Source organism: Spermophilus citellus (assembly GCF_964194105.1).
Source record: "Spermophilus citellus genome assembly, chromosome: 4".
Lineage (NCBI taxonomy): Eukaryota > Metazoa > Chordata > Mammalia > Rodentia > Sciuridae > Spermophilus > Spermophilus citellus.
Window position 1 is genome coordinate 139198562 of NC_138185.1, and position 26373 is coordinate 139224934.

The 26373-nt window shown below is 35.9% G+C and overlaps 2 protein-coding genes across 6 annotated transcripts in view; one reads left to right on the forward strand and one right to left on the reverse strand.

Annotated features, from left to right (window-relative positions):
• The window catches only part of FSIP1 (fibrous sheath interacting protein 1), a 233583-nt gene that overhangs the window by 157715 nt on the left and 49495 nt on the right, over positions 1-26373 (forward strand). The window lies entirely within an intron of this gene.
• Positions 1-26373, reverse strand: part of LOC308646758 (uncharacterized protein) — a 97195-nt gene that overhangs the window by 41077 nt on the left and 29745 nt on the right. The window contains exon 3 of one of the 5 annotated variants that reach the window (XM_081290127.1): positions 24647-25583. The exons of the other annotated variants lie outside the window; for them this stretch is intronic. Within the exon in view, the coding sequence (XP_081146253.1) occupies positions 25371-25583 (213 nt within the window). The 3' untranslated portion in view covers positions 24647-25370. Of the gene's footprint in view, positions 1-24646; positions 25584-26373 lie in introns of those variants that run through there. 5 annotated transcript variants of the gene reach the window in all.

Consider the following 26373-nt stretch of genomic DNA (forward strand, 5'->3'; position numbering starts at 1 on the left):
TTCACTTTATTCCATGTCGGAATTAAATTGAATTGGATAGTGAGTTTGTGATTATTTTTCCTTTGTTTGAATATAAATAAGCAGATGTAGAGATTATTTTTATCTATTTAATATGTTAAAAATTATATATATTTTTATATATTATATTCTCTGGAGAGTACATTTCCTCCCTCGTGTTACCAATTATTTGTGGTATACTTAGAAATTCAAATATTAGTGGATCTACAGGTTTTGTTGAAAAACTATGCACAGATGTAAGTGAATATAAGGCAATGGAACCTAAGTGTTTGTCTAATGTGCTCTACTCATTTTTCAGTGGGGAAGAGTCAGGTTAAATGTAGTCCTTATTGTGTAGTAGTTAGGGGATTTGCAAACCATAGTGTTGACCTGTAAGGACTTTTTATTTTGCACGTCATGAATCTTTCAAGTTTGGGGCAGACTTAATTTTATAAAAAAAAATTTTAAACAAGAGAGCTTGCTAGAGTTTAGCAAGGCTGTTTTTTAGATTACATTTTAAATGTGCCTTTTGTGTTTTTGCTGAATAAGTTTTTTTGCCAGTCAGAAATTGTTCAGAGTGCATGAGACATCATTTGGCTGGGTGCTGATTTATGATCTTTTATTTGATGACACTAACTGGATTTATTTTTATTTGCAATCAGCGGGGATTTTTTTTTTTTTTTTTGCTTTCCTAAGTGCTGTTTAATAGGATTCACACTTGCATTCTATTATCAATTAATAGACTTTCTACTAAAGTCCATTAATTAAGAGTTAATTAAAGTCCATTAATTAAATCCAGTAAGAAGCAGTCATTTTATTATAGTTTTCCCTATGACTTATGAATCTTTCTTAATCTTAACCTTTAGTGTTAAATAGTGATGTAAACCTCTCCATCCACTCGAGACAGAAGGAAGTGGGTTTAACTTCTCAGCACTGTTTAGTTTGGCAATTGGAGAAGACCTCTCTGTTCATATACCCACCTCATTACTCTTCATCGAGCAATACTGTTTGTTTGAAAAAGAATTGCAGGGTGTGTGACTATATTTCCTTAATTTCTAGAACATCTATTACTTTGAAACATCTTACCTGCTAAATCTTTCTTTTTCATTTTTGGGTTGATACTGGATCCCTTATCATGATTCATTTTTTAGAGAACCTTTTTAGATGTTCAGTTTTCAACTTTTCTTAATTTAATATCATAGCTGAACTTTAAAACTTTATATTTATTATACATTTCCTTAATAATTTTAGGACTTGATTAGATTTATTCTGGACACGGTACAACTAGACTCCTGTTAATCAGTATAATTTAATTAACATTTTAAAATAATTCAATTTGCCTGAATTTTTTGCTTGAGTATATAGTATATTTAAATAAAGCTCTTCACCTTTTCCCTGTAGCTCTTTCCCTTACCCCTACTCTGGTCAGAAAAAGAGGTAAACAGTTGAACATTAAAATAGAAACCTATTAATAATATAGTCCACTGTATTTCTGATAGTACTCTGCTTCTAGTTAGTCCTACGACTTACTATTTGTATTATAGTATTCTTCTCTGGGAGGTCTAATAATTTTTCAAAGACATCCTATCCTGTCCAAGAATATAATTTTTATAATGCTTACCCTGTATTAGAAGGTGATAATGGAATGCAGGAGATCAGGCACTTGAATGGTTGATTAAATAATATTTTTATATCCTTTAGTAATGTTAAAACCAGGCAATCTGAGTGGAATGAGGAATGGTTCCCAGCTGAGCAGAACTACTAGATATGACCTAAAATTTAATATATGTGATTAGGAAGCTGTATCTCTTACAGAGGCAAAAATTCTCTGGAGTGTCACTTGAGGTAAAGAATAAGGTAATAAAGTTAATTAGTTCTGGCATCTGTAACCAAACTTGTAGTGCTTTGACTCCAGATTATCACATTTTCAGCAATTTGTGAAAAATGAATTTTCACCAACTTTGTTCAGAAAAAAATATATTACCATCCTGGGGTTTAAGATGAGTGAGCTAAATCCTTTTGAAATTATATTCTAATCTTTATAGCACTCAGGTTCTCAGAGTAATCACTCTATTAGGTCCTGGTTTGAAAAATGATCCAGTAGTAAGACTATACAAAAGAATCAGATTGACATAAGTGAGAAATTTTTACACTGGCTAAGCTGGGATTAGATGAGTGAAAATTTGTAGCAGATGCCCTGGTTCCCAATTATTTATCTAAATCTATTGTATAAAGAAAGTCCTGTCACCATTTAGATATGGTTTAAGTGGAAGTTTACTCCTATTCTGTATGTTGAAAGAGAGTTTGTTAAGCAGACAAACAGGAAAATTCCAAGGGGAATTCATAACTCCTAATGTGAGTCTCTAGTTTTCATACCAATAATCTACTATGTTTTTTCACCAGAGAAGCCAATAAGGTGCCAGATGATTAATTTTCTTAATCATTACCCTTAGTTTAAGGTCTACTTTACATAAAAAGAGCCACTAAGATTTAGAATGTAGATATTGACAGTTTATAAGACTAATTTTAAGTTTTCATATTTCAAATAAATAAAATTTCACTCTAAGCTCAATAAAAAATAAATAATCTTGAATTAAACTGGTAAGTTGTACTGTATATTTTAGTCTTTTATCAATCATATTCATTTAGACCACAGACTGCATTAATTTTACTAAAACATTCCACAAGTTTTTTGTGACTAGAAGAAATATTATTGTAAGGTTTATAATCAAGGGATCAATCCACTCATATTCAGTTAAAATTCTTATAACATCATAAATATGAATGTTCTCTTCTCTCTCTCATGTTCCCCATTGGAAATGGGGCAGCTAATCTGATTGACTGGAGCTGGGGACAACAGTGTGCTGCATTTGATTTCTACTTGTCAAGGCATAAATTTAGGGCCCCTCCTTTTCTTTTTTCTATTGCTGGGTAGTTGGCTGGGGTTTTTCTGTGGACCTTAGTGGGTACAGTTTTCCTGGAGATGGTGGGGAGTGATGGAGCAGGAGTACATACTTAGACTTCTAGGCTTAAGCCTTGTGTTTATTATTTTGAAATAATTTTTGGTCTTAGAGATACTACATACTTAGAAAACATTTTAGAATTATGATTTAATACTGCGATCATAGCAGTATCCAAATACACTGAATTTTGTTTACATTATAACATTCCATCTTTGGAAGTAAACTTGTAGGAGTTTCTTTCTGGAAAATTCCAGAATCATGTCATATTGTTGCACACAATGACAAATATTGATTCCTATCATGATGTTTATTATTATATATGAGGAAATAAGTCAGTAGCAAATAAGAAAGGACAAAAAAGACCAAGAAATTTTGGGAAGCATTTGAATGGCCATTTTTTTTAACATAACAGCTTTGTGAATTAAGATCTGATGCTTAATCCATGAAGTTTATCCTTTAAAGTATATCCTTTAGTAATTTTTAGTATATTCACAGAATTGTGCATCTTTCATTTCTATCAAATATTAGAATATTTTTCTTAGCACCAGAAGAAATACTATACCTACTAACAGTCATTTCTCATCCCCTTATCATAACTAATCCTTCTGTCTCTTTGGATTTGTATCATTTAGACCTTTCATATAGGTGGAATTACATAATATGTGGTCTTTTGTTCAATTTCTTTCTCTTTGCTTGTTTCCAAGGTTCCTCAATTTCATATCATGTATCAGTACCACATTCCTTTTCATAACTAGATAATATTCCATTGTATGGATATGCCGAATTCTATTTATTTATTTATTTATTTATTTATCTATTTATTTATTTATTTTTTATTGGTTGTTCACAACATTACAAAGCTCTTGACATATCATATTTCATACATTAGATTGAAGTGGGTTATGAACCCCCAATTTTACCCCAAATGCAGATTGCAGAATCACGTCGGTTACACATCCACAATTTTACATAATGCCCTATTAGTAATTGTTTTATTCTGCTACCTTTCCTATCCCCTACTATCCCCCCTCCCCTCCCCTCCCATCTTCTCTCTCTACCCCATCTACTGTAATTCATTTCTCTCCTTGTTTATTTTCCCATTCCCCTCACAACCTCCGAATTCTTAATTATTCATCACTTCTTGGGGATTTGGTTTGTTTCCACTTTTTGACTATTGTGAATAATCCTGCTATAATCATTTGCATACAAGTTTTTAATGTGGACATGCTTTCAATTCTCTTCAGTATATACCTATGGATGCTATTGTTGGGTCATATGGCAAATCTTGGTTTTTGAAGAATTATTTAATCCAATTTCTGAATAGGAAGAAGCAAAATATAACAAGAGTTTGGAATTTTATTTTTTAGGACAAGCTGAGCATTGTTATATCTAACTTAAAAATATTGTTTTAATGCAACATTTCTATTTTGTAATTACGAAGAGTTCAGGGAGACTTCTTTTGTTGCATAACAGTGTTGATTTAAGACATAGGTAGTCATTTCTGCTGAGGCTGATAGATCAGATTTCTTAGTAGAATATTGGTTAATTTGCATTGTTCCTTCATACTATAACCTGGTAGCAAATGTTAATAGATTCCTCATTTTTTAAAGAGTGGAGTAAAAGAACACAGTATAAATACTAAAACAGTGGAAATGTATTCATACATTTTATGTCAAAAAACATAGTTAATACTTGTTAAATTGCAAATTTATTTACTGTCACAGTGTTTTTATGCTGATCATCCATCACTAAATACACTATTCTTGGATGAATAGCCAAAACTCTAATTAGGCATTTTCAGATTTTTTTTTTGTTGGTGATTTCTTATATATTTTTCCCCATAGTAACTTTCTTTTATTATTATTATTATTATTATTAGTTGTTCAAAACATTACAAAGCTCTTGACATATCATATTTCATACATTTGATTCAAGTGGATTTTGAACTCCCATTTTTACCCCGTATACAGATTGCAGAATCACATCGGTTACACATCTACGTTTTTACATACTGCCATACTAGTGTCTGTTGTATTCTGCTACCCTTCCTATCCTCTACTATCCCCCCTCCCCTCCCCTCCTCTCCCCTCTCCTCCCCTCCCCTCTCCTCCCCTCCCCTCTTCTCTCTCTACCCCATCTACTGTAATTCAGTTCTCTCTCTTGTTTTTTTCCCCTTTTTCCACACTTCCTCTTATATGTAATTTTGTATAACAGGGAGAGAGAAGGAAAATTCCATAGTAACTTTCTTCTTACCTACAATTTGTGATTTTGGGCACTTTGTTGTGCTCTTGGATGCAGTCACTTCAGCTCACATCTGCTGGCTTTGATTTTGTGTTACTATTAATTGTATGATCAGAAGGCAGAGACAGATTTTGACTTCATTTTTATGTCATCCTGGATAACATAATGCTGGCATATTGTGGATGCTCCTAAAAAATGTTTGTCGTATGAGTTAATGAAAGAATAAATAGAATTTGGTACTGTACCGTATTATTTCAAAGAGGGAGGAATGATGAAGTGAAATTTTATTTGCTGTTTTTATAAATATTATTTAAGCATCTTTGAACATAAGAAATTCATTTCCGAATTATAGGAATGCCTTTCCGTTGGTTCATATATATTTACTGTTCCCCTGTCATATATATTTACTGTTCCCCTGTAAGATCAAGTTTCTCATTTGATAAACATTCTATGAACTTCCAGATGGAGTCTGATTTGAAAGTTTTTTTTTCTTTACTTCTTAATGAATGTATTAAAGTTATTCTTTGTTACTTTTTATCATGGTGTTATAGTTTTGTTCTTCCAGTTATTTCTATCAAAATCTAATTTATTTTATCCTATATGAGAATTCTTCAAATACATAATGAAAGATACCAGAGGTTGGTATGATTATGTTCACACATGAACTTCATTCTTTCTAAAGGATACTGTGTCTTTTATTCGTCATTGTATTTAAAAGCTTTGTAAATTATTCTGCTTTTTCCTGTGGCTAGGAAGCATCAAGAAGATGCATTTGTACTAAACTCCTCCAATTTCCGATGATATAGTTCCAGTAGTCACAGCAACTACTTCTGTATTTTCCTCAATAGCAAAGCCCCTGCTCTTCATCATACTGGGCTGTAGGAACCCATTAATGGATTCAGCAACCTTGCCACTTCCCCAGTCTCATTCAGGTACCAGAGGTTGTTAATGTTGATTCTCCACTGAGAAGATCTGAGAATCAAGGAATTACTATGCCAGCTGAGTGCTTGTTGAAGAAGACAAACATAATCACTGGTGATCATGGATAGCTACCTGATGCTAATTGTTACTGATTAAATTTAGCCATTTTGGCCCAATATACTAAGATTCAGAATGTGAGCCGTGATTGTGTATTCCTGGTACTGGTGGTGCAGAACCAGTGTTTGTGTTTAAAAATTATATGTTATAAAATATTATAGGTAAGAAAAGCTTCGTATAGGAAATCTGTCTGAAAAATTAGTTCATGTTCCCTAGGTGAAAGATGAAAAGAACTGACCTACCTTACCAGGACAGCTTTTGACCAGCCATCTCTTGCAAGTCAATCAACTTTGTCTTCAAGGATATAAAAGTCAAACTTTCAGCCTGCTCCCTTTTCATTTGGGGGTACGATGGTGGCAACAGCATAAGAGTAGCAGAATCCTTCCACCTTCCTCTCACACCCATAGCCAGCTAAGGTCTTCAAAGGTTCCTGGGATTTTCAAGCACTATTGTCATATTGCATCCAATTTCTGCAGTCTTACAGTCCTGGGGTAATGATTTATCAGAACATTGGCTTTGACTGGTGCCTTCAGAGATTTGTTTATCTGTCACTGTCTAGGCATACATCTATGAGCTGTAGAAATGATGATTTTTAGTGCCTCAGTGAGTGATCCTGTTGTTGGACCTGTGGAAAGTTTCAGAGCAACCTGCCTGAGAGTCTGTGTTTGCTCCTAAAAATCATTCTAAAATATATCTCAGTTATGATGGTTAATTTAAGGTGCCAGCTTGATTGGAAAAAGGAATTCCTTGAGAGCTGGTAAAGCATTATTTTTAGGTGTGTGCATGAGGGTGTTTCTGGAGAACATTAGCTATAAGTTGGTAAACTGAATGGGCAAGATCCATGCCCAAGCATCACCCAATTGGCTAGGGGCAGGTAGAACAGAAAGAGAAAAGGCAAATTCATTCTCTTTCTCCTGGAGCTGGGATGCCCTTCTTCTCCTGCCTTTGGGACATTAGATCTCTAGGCCTCTGACATTTAGACTCCAGGAGTTACACCATCAGCTTTCAGATGTGGACTGAAGGTTACATCATTAATTTCCCTGGTTATGATACTTTTGAACTTGGATTGAACCATTCTACTGGCATCTCAGGGTCTCCAGCTTGCTGATAACTTGTCATAGGACTTCTCAGTCCTCATAATTACATCTGCTAATTTCCCCTCTCTTTTCATGTTTCTATATTTCTCTGGATAACTCTGACTAGGACAGTAGTCTTCCTGGAGGTTAACCCATAACAACCTCCCTCCCAGTGGGGCATCTGAGTGAGGAAGATGGTGTAGCTATAAGTTGGCTCTTAAAAATAGTTGCATAATAGCAACTAGTATTTTACAGACAAAAACACTGAAATTTGAGAGCTTAATAAATTTATCCAGAGTTTCACAGGTTTCACGTTTTGGAGTTAGGATTTCCTTAACTCGTAAATAATTACAATGACACCGAGTTTCATTCAATAAACATTTGTTGAGTGAATGAATGAATGGATGGATGAATGGGTGGATTCATTCTTGTCAATCTTGTTGGAAAGTGAGGTCAGCAAGGATTGGTTGAATGATAGCATTTGAACCAAAGAGTAATACTTCTTTGAGACTTGTTTCTCTTTAAAAATTTCTAGGGTAGAAATACCCTTTTCATATACGAGGTTTCCAATTGAGTACATATGAGCCTAAAAGGCAGCTGCTGCTGCGGGATGGGGATGGTGTGCATCACTGAAGACCCTTAAAAAAGATCTCTGTAAGTTTACATTTTTTTTTTTCTGGAGGGAAAGTTCTCAGATAACTGTGTTATATCTTAAATCTATTTTAACACACTATTTAATCTCAAACTACTAACAAAGAGAAAATACATGTTGGAAAAACTTGAGTTTGAGGAACACAAAAGAAATGGACTTTTCTTGGGATTTTTCTATAATATCCTGATATGCTATGGTTGATGAAGCTGAGGAAAAATAGAGAATCCTAGGGGAAGAAATAGCAAGTGATTATAAGTGTTGTGCTATTATCCACTCTTTGTAGGAGAAATCGTCTTTTTATCAGCTAGTGTGTTTTCTTATAGAGCATGAACAATTTCTTGATTTATCCTTAAGTCTTTGGGCAACCAACCAATCTCTCTCTCTCTCTCTCTCTCTCTTTCTCTCTCTCTCTCTCTCTTTAAATATTTTTAGTTGTAGATGGGCACAATAACTTTATTTATTTAGTTTTCTGTTGTGCTGGAGATTGAACCCAGGGCCTCATACATGCTAGGCAAGTGCTCTATCACTGAGCTACAACCCCAGCCCAACAACCAACCTCTGTTTAAAGGAAAGAAGTTGTCCATAGCCATACCACCATGAACACACCTGATCTAATCTAAAGGAAGGAATTTACATGGTCAGAAGACAAATCAGCTTTTTTCCTTGCCATCCATCATTCTGGGGGTCCACAAAATTTTGTTCTCCATTTAGTCCATTAACACATGACAACCATTGGACACAGGTTTCTCTGACTGTTGGGGTGTCTTGGAACTAGCCCCAGTCAGTGAGGAGACTGGTAAAAGACAAATACACTTATTATGTCTGAGAGAACATGTGCTCTTGCCTGTTCTTTTAAAATTTCTAAAGGGGTTGTCTTTGCTTTGACTGAGCATACAGATTTGAATTATTGTCTTTAGCAGTTGTTTTTTTTTTATAGATTATCCATGTAAAGTTTCTTCTAAGTTGTAATATTTTAAACATTTAGTATTTCCACTTAGTATTCTTTTAAGTTCTTTTTTTTTAATTGTACAGGGGATTGAACCCAGAGGCACTTAACCACTGAGCCATAACCCCAGCCCTTTTGTATATTTTATTTAGAGATAGAGTCTCGCTAAATTGCTTAGGGTCTCACTGAATTGCTGAGGCTGGCTTTGAACTTGCGATCTTCCTGCCTCATTATCCCAAGCTGCTGGCTAGTTTTCTAACCTAATAATTGACAAAAATAATCCTCTGGTTTAAACTTAAGAAACATGCCTTTCATATGATTTATGTGACCTTGAAAACTTTGTGGGTGTATGGGCTATAAGAGGATGGCTTCTCCATTCTTATGGCACTAGAGAATTTTGGTTCACACAGCCAAGGTAGAGCAGATTATCTAGTTATTTACTGCATCACACACAAGTATATATTACTTCTAGTGATAGTAACCTTTGACGTTAGTTAAGACAACCTTTTCTGAATATGAATGAGAAAAAAAAGCAGTAGAAAACATTTTCCTTAGGTTACTTATTGATCATTATGCAATATTCATCTTTAACATTCTGAAGTGTACTTAATTGTCTTTCAAGAAGTTTGAAGTATTTTTATATGTGAAATCTCGTTAGTCTATATATCCACATTCAATTTGGAATGAGAGTGAGAAAATTGGGAAAGTGGAAATTGTTCATGCACCCACATACACTGTACAGAGAGAAATTAAAACACAGTAAAGTGTAAGTCCTCATATTTAGAATCTGGAATTTATAACCTTCTACTAGGTGAGCTTATGGAGGCCAGAAACCATGCTTTCAATTATGCAATCTTCTTAGTCACCTCTAAGATGCTTCTTTTCAATTACATTTAAGACAATGGTTTATTTCTGACTCTGTTTCACTTCTAGTCTACATTATCCAGATTATCCAGATTATTGCAAATCATTGAGAATGGGAATGCTAAGGAGATTTATTCCCCTTAACTGTATAGCACAACATACAGATGATTCTGAATACTTTTTTGTTGGTTAATAAGTTAGTTGTGTTTTACCCAACCCAAAAGAAGATATGTTTGCTTGAGGAGTCTGCATTAATTAATAATTAATAAGTGTTAATACAAAGGAAGTGTGCTAAAGACTTAGAAAAGCTTTGAGCAATTTCATAGATAAAGTTACTTTTGTTTTTTGAAGTCATTTAAATTAATGCAATAGATAGGAAGCCTGCTTGGATAAATAGAATTCAAATTTTTTTTTAAATGGAAGAAAAAGTTTAGGTAAATGAGATATTTTGATTTTTCACCCTGCATGTGTAAAACTCACAACAAATTTTCATTTCAACCCCCCCTTAGTCCTGTATAAGTAGAATTTGCTTCTATAAATATGATGCAGATTCAAAGTACATAACTAACAAAGTACTAACTGAATGTAGCAAATGTTTAGGATTAACTTTTAATCAAAACATCACTTCATATTATCTCAGTCTGCACTGGGAAGTGTTTATCTTAATTAATGAGTGAAGGTTGTACTTTTAAGGACTGTGAGTTACACTTCATTCTTGAATAGCACTGAACTTTTAAAAATATGATAATATTTAGTTTAATCCTCTCCTTCACACTTGACTTTGCAGAAAGCAGCACTGTGTCCTGTGAGGCTGACTCTGAGTGGGAAGGGAACCACGGAGGTCATCTAGTTTAGTGGTTCTCACCCTGTTCACAGTTCTATGACTGTATGTAAGCACACTTATGGGAGTATAGCTGTGCCTCCTGCCTCTTCCTTTCACCCCTTAATTTATCTTCCAACCTCTGTGTTAACAGCTGAGCTGTCCACTTCAGTCTGGCTTCATCTTCTTTTCCTGTTTAATTGTGTGAAGCTTCCTTGCATGATGTGAATTGGGGGAAATAGATGCTTATTGGTTGAGAAAGAGAAAATATTAAAGGCAAAGGAGGTCACATGAGAAAGATTTTCTGAGTTTTTATAACATATCTAAATATTGTTCTAGGTTGATTTACAATAGTTCAGAAAGATTTGCTTTTTCAATCAAAGTGATGTGATCTCGAGAGGCTTAATATAATCCTAAATGTTCTTGTTATAATAATATCACCAAATAATAGTCATAGTGACAAAAACAATCGTGGCAATAGCAATGATGATTTTCAAGTGCTTTTTTTTTGGTTTTGGATTAATTTCAATTTTATAGATGCTAAAATGTGAAAAAAAAGATGCCTTTTAAGTGGATGGAAATAGCACCATTACTATATACAGACAAAGCTGGAAGGAGAAGTAACCAGAAGAGAATGTCTGTATGTTCCACCAACAAATGTACCCACCATATACCCTGACTTCCCCTTTTTGACAATGGGTAAATGTTCATGCCACCATCTAGGCCCAGCCCAACCTGGGCCCATATGCATTAGGTTCCATTACCTCTTGATGACTTATGGACATTACTCCAGCAAGCTTCAGTTTTCATATATGGCCAATCTCTTCCTCTTCTGGTTCATTTCCATTGCCTACATTTATGAAATAATATCTTCCTTCTTGATCTCTCTCCAGTTTCATTTCTTGACCACACTGAGAGTTGTCTGCTCTTGCTTATCTCCTCATCCTCTTTTCTCATTCTTTCTCCCTGAATCCTCATGGGAACAACAGGTTTCCATTCCCACTACTCCATCAAAATAGGTTTCTGTCAAAGTCAGTAACATCTTCCAGTTAACCTTTAGCCCCTAGTTTACTCTCCTCAGCAGCAACATGCTCCCAGGATCCTACACTCTCTTAGTTCTCCTCCTACCTCCCTTGCTGCTTCTCCTCTGCCTGTTTCTCTGGCTCCTCCTCTGTACACTGGAATGCCCTGAGGATCAGACTTTTGCTCTACCTGCTCTCACTCCCTAGGTGACCTCATCTAGTCTCATGGCTTTAATTATATTCTTAACTTCAATAAGTACTGTCCACAGCTCTGAACTCTCCCCTAAACCCAAGGCTTATGTATCTTAGTAAGTGTCCAAAATTTTCTTTTTTTTTTAATTTTATTTTTTTTTATTGGTTGTTCACAACATTACAGAGCTCTTGACATATCATATTTCATACATTAGATTGAAGTGGGTTATGAACCCCCAATTTTACCCCAAATGCAGATTGCAGAATCACGTCGGTTACACATCCACAATTTTACATAATGCCCTATTAGTAATTGTTGTATTCTACTACCTTTCCTATCCCCTACTATCCCCCCTCCCCTCCCATCTTCTCTCTCTACCCCATCTACTGTAATTCATTTCTCTCCTTGTTTATTTTCCCATTCCCCTCACAACCTCTTATATGTAATTTTGTATAGCAATGAGGGTCTCCCTTCATTTCCATGCAATTTCCCTTTTCTCTCCCTTTCCCTTCCATCTCATGTCTCTGTTTAATGTTAATCTTTTCTTCCTGCTCTTCCTCCCTGCTCTGTTCATAGTTGCTCTCATTATATCAAAGAAGACATTTGGTATTTCTTTTTTAGGGATTGGCTAGCTTCACTAAGCATAATCTGCACTAGTGCCATCCATTTCCCTGCAAATTCTATGATTTTGTCATTTTTTATTGCTGCATAGTACTCCATTGTGTATAGATGCCACATTTTTTTTATCCATTCATCTATTGAAGGGCATCTGGGTTGGTTCCACAGTCTAGCTATTACGAATTGTGCTGCTATGAACATCGATGTGGTAGTATCCCTGTAGCATGCTCTTTTAAGGTCTTCAGGGAATAGTCCGAGAAGGGCAATAGCAGGGTCAAATGGTGGTTCCATTCCCATCTTTCCCAGGAATCTCCAAACTGCTTTCCAAATTGGCTGCACCAATTTGCAGTCCCACCAGCAATGTACAAGTGTACCCTTTTCTCCACATCCTCGCCAGCACTTGTTGTTGTTTGACTTCATAGTGGCTGCCAATCTTACTGGAGTGAGATGGTATCTTAGGGTGGTTTTGATTTGCATTTCTCTGACTGCTAGAGATGGTGAGCATTTTTTCATGTACTTGTTGATTGATTGTATATCCTCCTCTGAGAAGTGTCTGTTCAGGTCCTTGGCCCATTTGTTGATTGGGTTATTTGTTATCTTATTGTCTAATTTTTTGAGTTCTTTGTATACTCTGGATATTAGGGCTCTATCTGAAGTGTGAGGAGTAAAAATTTGTTCCCAGGATGTAGGCTCCCTATTTACCTCTCTTATTGTTTCTTTTGCTGAGAAAAAACTTTTAAGTTTAATTAAGTCCCATTTGTTGATTCTAGTTGTTAACTCTTGTGCTATGGGTGTCCTATTAAGGAATTTGGAGCCCGACCCCACAATCTGTAGATCGGAGCCAACTTTTTCTTCTATCAGACGCAGAGTCTCTGATTTGATATCAAGCTCCTTGATCCATTTGGAGTTAACTTTTGTGCATGGCGAGAGAAAGGGATTCAGTTTCATTTTGTTGCATATGGATTTCCAGTTTTCCCAACACCATTTGTTGAAGATGCTATCCTTCCTCCATTGCATGCTTTTAGCCCCTTTATCAAATATAAGATAGTTGTAACTTTGTGGATTAGTCTCTGTGTCCTCTATTCTATACCATTGGTCCACCCGCCTGTTTTGGTACCAGTACCAAGCTGTTTTTGTCACTATTGCTCTGTAATATAGTTTGAAATCTGGTATCGCTGTACCGCCTGATTCACACTTCCTGCTTAGAATTGCTTTTGCTATTCTGGGTCTTTTATTTTTCCATATGAATTTCATGATTGCTTTATCTATTTCTACAAGAAATGCCGTTGGGATTTTGATTGGCATTGCATTAAACCTATAGAGAACTTTTGGTAATATCGCCATTTTGATGATGTTAGTTCTGCCTATCCATGAACAGGGTATATTTTTCCATCTTCTAAGATCTTCTTCTACTTCTTTCTTTAGGGTTCTGTAGTTTTCATTGTATAGGTCTTTCACCTCTTTTGTTAGGTTGATTCCCAAGTATTTTATTTTTTTTGAGGATATTGTGAATGGAGTGTTTTTCCTCATTTCCGTTTCAGAAGTTTTGTCGCTGATATACAGAAATGCCTTTGATTTATGCGTGTTGATTTTATATCCTGCCACTTTGCTGAATTCATTTATTAGTTCTAGTAGTTTCTTTGTAGACCCTTTTGGGTCTTCTAGGTATAGAATCATGTCATCTGCAAATAGTGATAATTTAAGTTCTTCTTTTCCTATTTTTATGCCTTTAATTTCTTTCGTCTGTCTAATTGCACTGGCCAGTGTTTCGAGAACTATATTGAATAGAAGTGGTGATAGAGGGCATCCCTGTCTTGTTCCAGATTTTAGAGGGAATGCCTTTAACTTTTGTCCATTCAGAATGATGCTAGCCTGAGGCTTAGCATAGATAGCTTTTACAATGTCAAGGTAAGTTCCTGTTATCCCTAGTTTTTCTAATACTTTGGACATAAAGGGATGCTGTACTTTGTCGAATGCTTTCTCTGCATCTATCGAGATGATCATATGGTTCTTATCTTTAAGTCTATTGATGTGGTGAATAACATTTATTGATTTCCGTATATTGAACCATCCTTGCATCCCAGGGATGAATCCTACTTGATCATGGTGCACAATTTTTTTGATGTGTTTTTGTATTCGATTTGCCAGAATTTTATTGAGGATTTTTGCATCTAGGTTCATTAGAGATATTGGTCTGTAGTTTTCTTTCTTTGAGGTGTCTTTGTCTGGTTTCGGAATCAGGGTGATGTTGGCCTCATAGAATGAATTTGGAAGAGCTCCCTCTTTTTCTATTTCCTGAAATAACTTGAAAAGTATTGGTATTAATTCTTCTTTAAAGGTTTTGTAAAACTCCGCTGTATACCCATCCGGTCCTGGGCTTTTCTTGGTTGGTAGTCTTTTGATGGCTTCTTCAATTTCATCCATTGATATTGGTCTGTTCAAATTGTGTCTATCCTCTTGACTCAGTCTGGGCAAATCATATGACTTAAGAAATTTATCGATGTCTTCACTATCCTCTATTTTATTGGAATATAGGTTTTCAAAATAATTTCTAATTGTCTTCTGTATTTCTGTAGCATCTGTTGTGATATTGCCTTTTTCATCCCGTATGTTAGTAATTTGAGTTCTCTCTCTTCTTCTCTTCATTAGCATGGCTAAAGGTCTGTCGATCTTATTTATTTTTTCGAAGAACCAACTTTTAGTTTTGTCAATTTTTTCAGTAGTTTCTTTTGTTTCAATTTCATTGATTTCCGCTCTGATTTTAATTATTTCTTGCCTTCTGCTACATTTGCTGTTGTTTTCTCTTCCTTTTCTAGGGCTTTTAGATGAAGTGTGAGCTCATTTATTTGTTGGTTTTTTCTTTTTTTGAGGAATGACCACCAGGCGATGAATTTTCCTCTTAAAACTGCTTTCATTGTGTCCCATAGATTCCGATATGTTGTGTCTGTATTTTCATTTCTCTCTAAGAATTTTTTGATTTCCTCCTTTATGTCTTCTGTAACCCATTGATCATTCAGTAACATATTGTTCATTTTCCATGTGATGTAGGATTTTTCCTTCCTTCTTTTATCATTGATTTCCAGTTTCATTCCATCATGATCAGATAAAATGCATGGTATTATCATCACCCCTTTATATTTCCTGAGGGTTGCCCTATGGCATAATATATGGTCTATTTTTGAGAAGGATCCATGTGCTGCTGAGAAAAAAGTATATCCATTTGATGATGGTTGATATATTCTATATGTCAGTTAAGTCTAGGTTATTGATTGTGGTATTGAGTTCTATAGTTTCTTTATTCAACTTTTGTTTGGAGGATCTGTCCAATGGTGAGAGAGGTGTGTTGAAGTCACCCATAATTATTGTGTTGTGGTCTATTTGATTCTTGAACTTGAGGAGAATTTGTTTTATGAATGTCGCAGCACCATTATTTGGTGCATAAATATTGATAATTGTTATGTCTTGTTGGTGAATGGTTCCTTTTAACAGTATATAATGTCCTTCCTTATCCCTTTTGATTAACTTAGTCTTGAAGTTGATTTTATTCGATATGAGGATGGCCACCCCTGCTTGCTTATGTGGACCATGTGCGTGGTATATTTTTTCCCATCCTTTCACCTTCAGCCTGTGTATGTCTTTTCCAATCAGATGTGTCTCCTGGAGGCAGCATATTGTTGGATTTGTTTTTTTAATCGATGATACCAGCCTATGTCGCTTTATTGGAGAGTTTAGGCCATTAACATTCAGAGTTACTATTGATATATGGTTTGAACTTCCATCCATGTTTGATTGTTTATCCTTTTTTATTAAAAAAATAATTTAGTTTGTTTCTCCGTGATTATCTTTCCCCTCGCCCTCTGTCTTTACTGAGGCACTTCCCACTGATGGTTTTGGTTATTGTTTTTCATTTCTTCCTCGTGTAGTGTTTTGCTCAAAATGCTTTGCAATGCTGGTTTTCTGGCTGCAAATTCTTTTAACTTTTGTTTATCATGAAAGATTTTTATTTCGTTGTCATACCTGAAGCTTAATTTTGCTGGATACAGAATTCTTGGTTGGCATCCATTGTCTTTCAGTGTTTGAAATACATTGTTCCAGGATCTTCTCGCTTTCAGCGTCTGTGATGAAAAATCCGTTGTTAACCTTATCGGTTTACCCCTGAATGTAACCTGTCTCCTTTCTCTTGTAGCTTTTAATATTTTCTCTTTGTTCTGTATATTGGATATCCTCATAACAATGTGTCTTGGCGTTGGTCTACTGTGATTTTGTGTGCTCGGTGTCCTGTATGCATCTTCAATTTGTATATCTGCTTCCTTTTTTATTTCTGGAAAGTTATCTGTAATTATTTCATTCAGCAGGTTACTCATTCCCTTGGTTTGAATCTCTGTACCTTCTTCTATCCCGATGACTCGTAAGTTTGGTTTTTTTATGTTATCCCATAACTCTTGGATGTTTTTCTCGTCATTTTTTACCAGCCTTTCTGAGTTGGCTAGACTCTTTTCAAGATGATATATTTTGTCTTCATTATCTGACGTTCTGGATTCTACTTGCTTCCACTCTGTTAGTGATACTCTCAATTGAGTTTTTAATTTGGTTTATCGTTTCCTTCATTTCTAGAATTATTGTTTGATTATTTTTTATAATCTCTATCTCCTGATAAAGATGCTTAACTTCTTCTTTTATCTGTTTATGTAATTCATTCTCAATGTGTTCTTTTGCTGCTTGAATTTGCTGTGTTGTATCCTCTTTAAGGTTCCATTCCATCTGTCTAAGGTGTTCCTTGAGTTCTTTATATGACCATTTTTCCTGATGACTCTAGGACCTCCTGAATATTTAGGCTGTCCTGCATTGTTTGTAGTCCTTTTCTTCCTTGTTGTTTGAAGCTGCTCATGTTACTTCTTTTTCTGTTTGACTGCTGAGTTACTGTTTACTCCTATAAATTTATCTGATGCTTGTGAGGAAAGGTATTAGAAGGGAAGGGAAGAAGTCACTAAAGAGAATGAGAGTAAGCAGGTAGAATTCAAGGAAGGGAGGATAAGATAATTGAAAAGAAATGAAAAGACAAAAGAAGAAAAAAATAGGAAATAGAAAAAGAAAAAAAAATTAAAAAAAAATAAAAAAAATTAAAATTAAAATTAGAAGAAAAAAATTTTAAAAAAATTGTAAAAAAAATTTAAAAAAACAACAAGAAAGAAAAATGAAAATGAAAGAAAAACCCAAATCAAAAAAAAGAGAAAAGAAAAAAGAAAAAAAAAAACGAATAAATGCAGTCTTAGAGTTTGATTAACTTATCTTCCAGTAGGTGGCGCTGTGCCCACCAGGCCAATTTTCTCCTGTCAATACGCAGGAACCAATCACTGTGCAGCAGCTCCTCCTAGACTGGGCGAGTCTCCAATCCTGAGTGCCTAGGGCCTCCTCTTGTGTCTAGTCACTTCCCACTTTTCCTCTAGCCAGGCCCCTCTCACGGGTGCCGCTCACCACAATACTGGCTACACGCCAGGTCTGCTGCTCCCGGGAGCCCTGTTTTCATGAACGACTGGGCACACTCTCCCAGTTTGCCATTCCCTCAGACCCTAAGTTTGTAGAGCTTGGGGCTGAGAATCCTCAGCGAATTTTACTTGCCCTCCGATAGCCACACCCCCGGTAGCTGGTGCAAGAGACCTCAGCTGTCAGCACTGGTGGGAGCAGTAGTTCCGCGCCGAGGGTCCCGCGCCACCTCTGATTCCCTCGGTCTGGCTATCGTGCTCACGGGAGAGCTAGGAGGGGCCCTTAAGGTTTCTCTGATGTGTGGAGAGGGAAGGCTAGGGAATTACACACCTGTATCCGCAGGTTTCAATTAAGTTATCCACTCCGCCGTAGTCTGATGACGTCAGTTCTCTGCCATGGTGGTATCTCTTGCAAATGGCGACAGTTCGTTTCCCTTTGCCGGGTGACCTATGCAACGGGTGGGTCCTTACTGTCTCTCCCAAGCCCCGTTTCAAACCTGTGGCCACTACCTATGAAGGCTCAGTTGGCATTTACCTCCGTATGATCAGAAGGGCTGACCAGTTGTTTCAGCCTGATGGATTAGTGCTGAGTCACAGCTGTTTGTCTGCGGGAAGCAGGCGAACGGGAGCTTGAATTCAGCCGATCTGGGCTCAATATCTGTTCTGAGAGGCCCAGACTGTTCGCCTCAGATCCACGTTAGCTCAGCATTGCTTAGTGATCCTGAGCAAACAGATTTAGGTTGTTTACGACTCCCTATGCCTGCACAGCTGAAGAGGTCAGAGACTTGATCTCTCCGCGCCCGCCGCCATGTTGGAATCCCCCCCTCAGATTTCAGTGTGCCAAATTTTCATGTCTGAAAGCAAGCTTTTGGATTCCTACTTCAAAGAGTCTCTTCTCAAGAAGTCTCTCCTGTCAGCCCACAGAATTACAGAATCCAAGTGGCTTGGGAGCTGAGACAAGAAGATCCTAAGTTCTAAGCCAGCCCCTCACAATGTAGCAAGCCCTAAGCAACTCAGCAAAACTCTGCCTATAAATAAAGTATAAAAAGTGGTGGGGATTTGGCTCAGTGGTAAAGTGCCCTGGGTTCAATCCTGGTACCAAAAAAAAAAGTCTTTCTTGTCTTAGGAAATGGCAGAATTTCTGGTTAGTCTGGTCAGAAGTCCTGAATCTCACCATTGTGTACATCCACAAGACTGATATCCTAATTAGAATAAGATATATTCCATGCTTTTATAATTTTTAAAATGTAATTATCCATTAAAATGGATTCTACTGTCGTCTATAACTAAAACAAACCAACAAAAAATTTTTTTAAAGTTTTTTGTTTTAATCAGTTATACATGACAGTAGAATGCATTTATGCATCTTGATATATCATGCGTAGATGGGATATAATTTCTCATTTTTCTGAGTGTACATGTTGTAGAATCATATTGGTCATGTAGTCACATATACACATACAGTAATAATGTCTGTTTCATTCTACTATCTTTCCTATCCCCACAACCCCTCCCCTCCTCTCCCATCACTTCCCTCTACCTAATCTAAGGTAATACGGTTTTTCCCTAGTGCACCCAATTTATTGTGAATTAGCATCCACATATTAGAGAAAATATTTGGCCTTTAGTTTTGTGGGACTGACTTATTTCGCTTAGCATGATATTCTCCAACTCCAACCATTGACTGGCAAATGCCATAATTTTACTCTGCTTTAAAGCTGAGTAATACTCCATTGAGTATATATACCACATTTTCTTTATCCATTCATCTATTGAGGAACACCTAGGTTTGTTCCATAGTCTAGCCATTGTGAATTGAGCTGCTATAATATTGATGTGGCTGTGTCACTATAGTATGCTGATTTTAAGTCCTTTAGGTATAAACTGAGGAGTGGGATAGTGGGCCAAATGGTGGTTCCCAGTTTTCTGAGGAATCTCCATACTGCTTTCCATAGTGGTTGCACCACTTTGCAGTCCCACCAGCAATGTATGAGTATACCTTTTTCCCCTATATCCTTGTCAACATTTATTGTTGCTTGTATTCTTGATGATTGCCATTCTAATAGGAGTGAGATGACATCTTAGAGTAGTTTTAATTTGTATTTCTCTAATTGCTAGAGATGTTGATCATTTTTTCATATATTTGTTGATCAATTGTATTTCTTCTTCTGTGAAGTGTCTGTTCATTTCCTTAGCCCATTTATTGATTGGGTTATTTATTTATTTTTTGGTATTAAGTTTTTTGAGTTCTTTATGTATTCTAGACATTAGTGCTTTATTGAAGGTTCATGTGGTAAAGATTTTCTCCCAAAGGCTCTCTCCTCACTTTATTGTTTTCTTTGCTGAGAAGAAGCTTTCTAATTTGAATCCATCCCAGTTATTATTGATTTTACTTCTTGTGCTTTAGGAGTCTTATTAAGGAAGTCAGATCCTAGGCCGATGTGGTGAAGATATGGGCTTAATTTTTCTTTTATTAGGTGCAAAGTCTCTGTTCTAGTGCCTAAGTCTTTGATCCACTTTGAGTTGATTTTTGTGCAGAGTGACAGATAAGAGGTTTAGTTTTATTTTGCTATATATCATTTGCAGTTTTGCCAGCACCATTTATTGAATAGACTATCTTTTCTCCAGGGAATGTTTTTGGCACCTTTGTCTAACATAACATAACCAAATTCACGTGGGTTTGTCTCTGTGTCCTCTATTCTGTACCATTGATCTACAGGTCTACTTTTGTGCCAATACCATGCTGTCTTTATTACTATAGCTCTGTAGTATAGTTTAAGGTCTGGTATTGTGATGCCTTTTGCTTCACTTTTCTTGCTAAGAATTGCTTTGGCTATTCTGGGTCTCTTATTTTTCCAAATAAATTTTATGATTGCATTTTCTAATTCTATGGAAAATGTCATTGGGATTTTAATAGGAATTGCATTAAATCTGTATAACACTTTGGTAGTGTGGCTATTTTGACAATATTAATTCTGCCTATCCAGGAGCATGGTCCATCTTCTGAGGTTTTCTCTAATTTCTTTCTTTAGTTTTCATTGTAGAGGTCTTTCACCTCTTTTGTTAGGCTTATTCCCAGGTATTTTTTTTTTTTTTGAGGCTATTGTGAATGGAGTAGTTTTCCTAATTTCTCTTTCAGTGGATTTTTCGATGATGTATAGGAATGTGTTTGATTTATGGGTGTTGATTTTATATCCTGCTACTTTACTGAATTCATTTATTAGTTCTAGAAGTTTTCTGGTGGAATTTTTTTGCATCTCCTAGATATAGAATCGTGTCATCAACAAATAGTGATAGTTTGAGTTCTTCTTTACCTATTTGTATCCCTTTAATTTCTTTCATCTATCTAATTGTTCTGGCTAGAATTTCAAGGATGATGTTGAATAGAAGTGGTAAAAGAGGACATCCTTGTCTTGTTCCAGTTTTTAGGAGGAATGCTTTCATTTTTTCTCCATTTTGCATGAATTTGGCCTTGAGTTTAGCGTATAGAGCTTTTACAGTATTGAGGTATGTTCCTACTATCCCTAGTTTTTCTAGTGTTTTGGATATGAAGGTGTGTTATATTTTGTCAAATGCTTTGTCTTCATCTATTGAGATGATCATGGATTCTTGTTTTTAAGTCTATTCATATGATGTATTACATTTATTGACTTCCTTATGTTGAACGAACTCTGTATCCCTGGGATGAATCCCACTTGATCATGGTGCACTATCTTTTAAATATGTTTTTGTATGTGGTTTGCCAGAATTTCATTGAGAATTTTTGCATTAGGGATAATGGTCTGAAATTTCTTTCCTTGATGTGTCTTTGTCTGGTTTTTGTATCAGTGTGATAATAACCTCATAGAGTAAGGTTCTTTACTTTTCTATTTCATGGAATACTTTGAGGAGTATTGGTATTAATTCTTTTTTTGAAAATATTACAGAACTTGGCTGCAAATCCATCTGGACCTGGGCTTTTCTTGATTGGTAGGCTTTTGATAATGCTTTCTATTTCATTCTTGAAATTGATCTATATCTATTTAAATCATGTATGACTTCCTCATTTAGTTTGGGTAGGTCATATGTCTTTAGAAATTTGTTGATTTTTTCAATATTTTCTGTCTTATTAGAGTGTAAATTTTTAAAATAGTTTCTAATTATCTCCTTGTTAGCATGGCCAGGGGTTTATCTATTTTATTTACTTTTTTTAAAGAACCAACTTTTTGTTTTGTCAATTTTTTCTTTTCTTTTTTTTAATACCTCTATTTATTTATTTATTTTTATGTGGTGCTGAGGATCAAACCCAGGGCCTTGCACGTGCTAGGCAAGTGCTCTAATGATGAGCCACAATCCCAGCCCTTGTCATTTTTTCATTGTTTCTTTTGCTTCAGTTTCATAGATTTAAGCTCTGATTTTAATTATTTCCTGTCTTCTACTGCTTTTGGTGTTGATTTGTTCTTCTTTTTCTAGGGCTTTAAGACTTAGTATTAGATCATTTATTTGTTGACTTTTATTCTTTTAATGAATGCTCTCAATGCAATAGACTTTCCTCTTAGTATTGCCTTCTTAGTGTCCCAGAGACTTTGATATGTTGTATCACTGTTATGATTTACCTCTAAGAGTTTTTTAATTTTAATCTTGATTCCTTCTACTGTCCATTCATCATTCAATTATGTATTATTTAGTCTCCATTTGTTACAGTAGCTTCTGTTTTTTATTTTATCATTGATTCCTAATTTCATTCCATTGTGGTCTGATAGAATGCAAGGTATTATCTCTGCTTTTTTGTGTTTACTACAAGTTGCTTTGTGGCATAAGATATGGTCTATTTTAGAGAAGGAGCTATGTGCTGCTGAGAAAAAAGTATATTTGCTTGTTGATGGATGAAATATTCTATATCTGTTAAGTCTAAATTGCTGAGTGTATTATTTAGTTCTATAGTTTCCTTAGTTTTTGTTTGAAAGATCTGTCCAGTAGTGGGAGAGGTTTATTAAATCACCAAATATTATTGTATTGTGGTCTATTTGACTGTTGAAATTGACAAGATTTGTTTGATGTACATAGACGCTCCATTGTTTGTGGCATATATAGTTATAATTGTTATGTCCTGTTTATATATACTTCCCTTAAGAAGTATGAAATGTCCTTCTTTGTCTCTTCCGATTAACTTTGTTTTGAAGTCTATTTTATCTGAAATGAGAATGGAAACCCCTGCTTGTTTACACAATCCATATGAATGATAAGTTTTTTCCTATCCTTTAATCTTCAGCTTGTGGATGTTTTGCATATTGATGGGTCTTGCTTTTTAAACCAATCTGCCAATCTCTGTATTTTGATTGATGAGTTTAGGCTATTAACATTCAATATTATTATTGAGATATGATTTGTATTCCCTGTCATTTTGATTGGTTTCTGCTTTTTGATTCATCTTAGTTTATCATTTGGGTTGAATATCACTTTAGTGTAGACCCTCCCTTTGCTGGTTTTCACTTTTTTTTTTTCACTTCATCTTCATGTAATATTTTGTTGAGAATGCTCTGTAGTGTAGAGTCTCTAGTTGTGAATTCTTTTAATTTTTTTCTGATCATGAAATGTTTTAATTTCATTTTCAAATCTGAAACTCAATTTTACTGGATATAAAATTCTTGGTTGGCATCCATTTTCTTTCAGAGCTTGAGATATGTTATTCCAGGACCTTCTAGCTTTGAGGGTCTGGGCTGAGAAATCAGTTGAGATCCGAATTGGTTTCCCCCATATATAATTTGATTTTTTTCTCTCACAGCATTTAAGATTTTATCTTTATTCTGTATGTTAGTCATTCTCATTATAATGTGTCTTAGTGAGGGTCCGCTGTAATTTTATACCTTTGGGGGTGCTATAAGCCTCTTGTATTTGGTTTTCCATTCCATTCTTTAGGTTTGGGAAATTTTCTACTATTATAACATTGAAAAGATTTTGCATTCCTTTGGTTTGTGTCTCTGATCTTCATCTATTCTGATAACTCTTAAATTTGGTCTTTTTATGTTATCCCATAATTCTTGGATGTTCTGTTCATGGTTTCTTATCATCTTCTCCCTATGTTCAACTCTACTTTCAAGATTATATATTTTGTCTTCATTGTCTGAGATTCTGTCTTCCAAGTGGTCTAATGTGTTAGTGATGCTTTGTATTGAATTTATAATTTGGTTTATTGATTCCTTCATTTTGAGAATTTCTCCTTTTATTTCACAATCTCTAACTCTTTATTGATGTGGTCTTTCACTTCCTGTATTTTTTCTTTGATTTCACCCTTTATACTATCCTTTATTTCACATATCAGTTCAACTATGTACAATCTGAACTCCTTCTTGGACATTTCTTCTACTGTGTTATTGTTGGCTTCTGTTGTTGAAGCATCTTGGTTTATTTGGGGCATTTTATTCCCTTGTATTTTCATGTTGTTAGTGCATTTTCACATCTAAAAGTATGGATCTAAGTCAGGATAAATTCTACCCTATAGACCTATTGTGTCCCTGAAGGTTTCCAGCACTTTGCCTTTATTGGTAAGACAAATATCAATGAACACATTATATAACCTTAAACCTAATAACTCCCACTAAAGTTTGTACAGCTTTCTTGCATTGAACCAAAATGATGAGTTCAATATCTATCTATAGTACAAACAGAATATTTGTTAAAATGATTTATGATTTCAAATGGTGGATGAGAGAACAGTGGTAGTGTAGTATGCAATATTCATGAGGGAGGAAGATAGGAGCTAGAAGTAAAAATTCATGGGAAGAAGGAAGAGTAGCTGACAGAGATTGGCTGTTGGTTGAAGAAAAGTTGGAAAGAAAATAGTCGAGAGAGGAAGAATATGAACAAAGGGAAAAAAAATAAAGACATAAGAATACAACAAAAATGCAAAATACCAGTCATATATTATTGTTCTACACAAACTGATGCATAAAAACATTCTGTTCCAAATATGGTAGAAAGATTAGTGAATCAAAAATAACATAAAATAATTCTTGCTGGAAAGTCAAACTGTCTCTGTCAGTGTTCAACAGTTTCTCAGCCCTGTCTCTGACATCTCTTGTGATCACCAAACCTAGATCGGCCCTTGCAAACCCATCTCTGTCCCACAGATCTGGGCTTCAGATGCCTCACTGGCCACACTGCAGTCCCAAGATCTCAATGCTGCTCCTACTTGCAGAGAGTCCACCAGGGATACACTCATGCAAAGCAGCAACCCTGAGATACAGCAGGAGCAGGACAATGGCCATCAGAACTCTCAGCAGGAAGACTCCAGGCTCCTCCAAACCTGCAGGCACCCCCACACAGGTCCAGCTAGAGTCCCCAGACAGAGGCTCTTGTGATGGTAATCCCACTAGCACCCAGGCCCCCTGCCCTGGCTGGTGTCCCAAAATGGGTGCAGCCACATGAAACCAAGCCTGGAGTCTCCCCCAAAGCAGTCTTCTAGGCTGTGGTAGCAGTCAGTGGTAGTGGTAGTGGTAGTGGTTGTTGGCAACAGGCAGCGGGTCATCAGTAGTGGTGACTGCAGAGGCAGCCACACCTGCAGCTGTGGGGGCATTTTCTCTAGGCGATTTCCAGGGGTCAGCAGCAGTGTCAGCTTCAGTTGCATCTAAGGCAGTAGTTTTTTTCTGTGGCAGTAGCACCCAGAAAGAAGACCTCCAGGCGATCTCAGGCTGGCAACAGGGAAATCAGAGACAGTAGCAATGGCAGTAGTGGTGCAGGTGGCAGTTGATTGAGAGGAGACTTCCAGTTCAGCAGCAGCCACCATGAAGGTAGTGACAGAATTCACTACCAAGGTAAGGGAGGCCTTGCCCGGAGGTCTCTGACTTCTGCTGCAGCCCAGAAAGAAACCTCTAGGAGATCTCAGGCTGGCAGCAGCGGAATCAGAGGCAGCAATCTCAAGTGCTTTTAATTCATTATTTTTTTGAATACTCACAACTATAAGAGGTAGTTTCATTTTTCAAATGAGAAAATTGAAGCTTAGGGAAATTAATTTGCCCAAATTCACACACCTAATGTGTGGCAGATACTGTTCTTTTCACTAATTAGAACTTGGACAAGATGTAATGTTTATCCCTTTTTATTTATTGACAAATATAAAAATTTGTTTTGCTTTTATTGTGAGAAAAGTTATCCATGTTGCAGAATTCATTAGAATAATGAAATAGAGATTGTTTCTATTGCCAGCTAGGATAGATGGCAATAGAAACAATTGCCTAATGCTGAGTTCACAAAATCTGACTATTCCAATAACTTAAGAAAACAACAAAGAAAACACACAAACACACAGAAATACCTTTCTAAATCTGTGATGGCTCTCTGACCTTAAGGGTCCATGGAAAGAGAGAGAGCCACTGGAATTCTTTATTCTTATATAGGGATACATAAGGGGAGATTCCATGGAAGATTCTATCCTCAAAAGGGCAAAGGGGTAGGATTACAAAGGAACAGGTGAGTGTAACT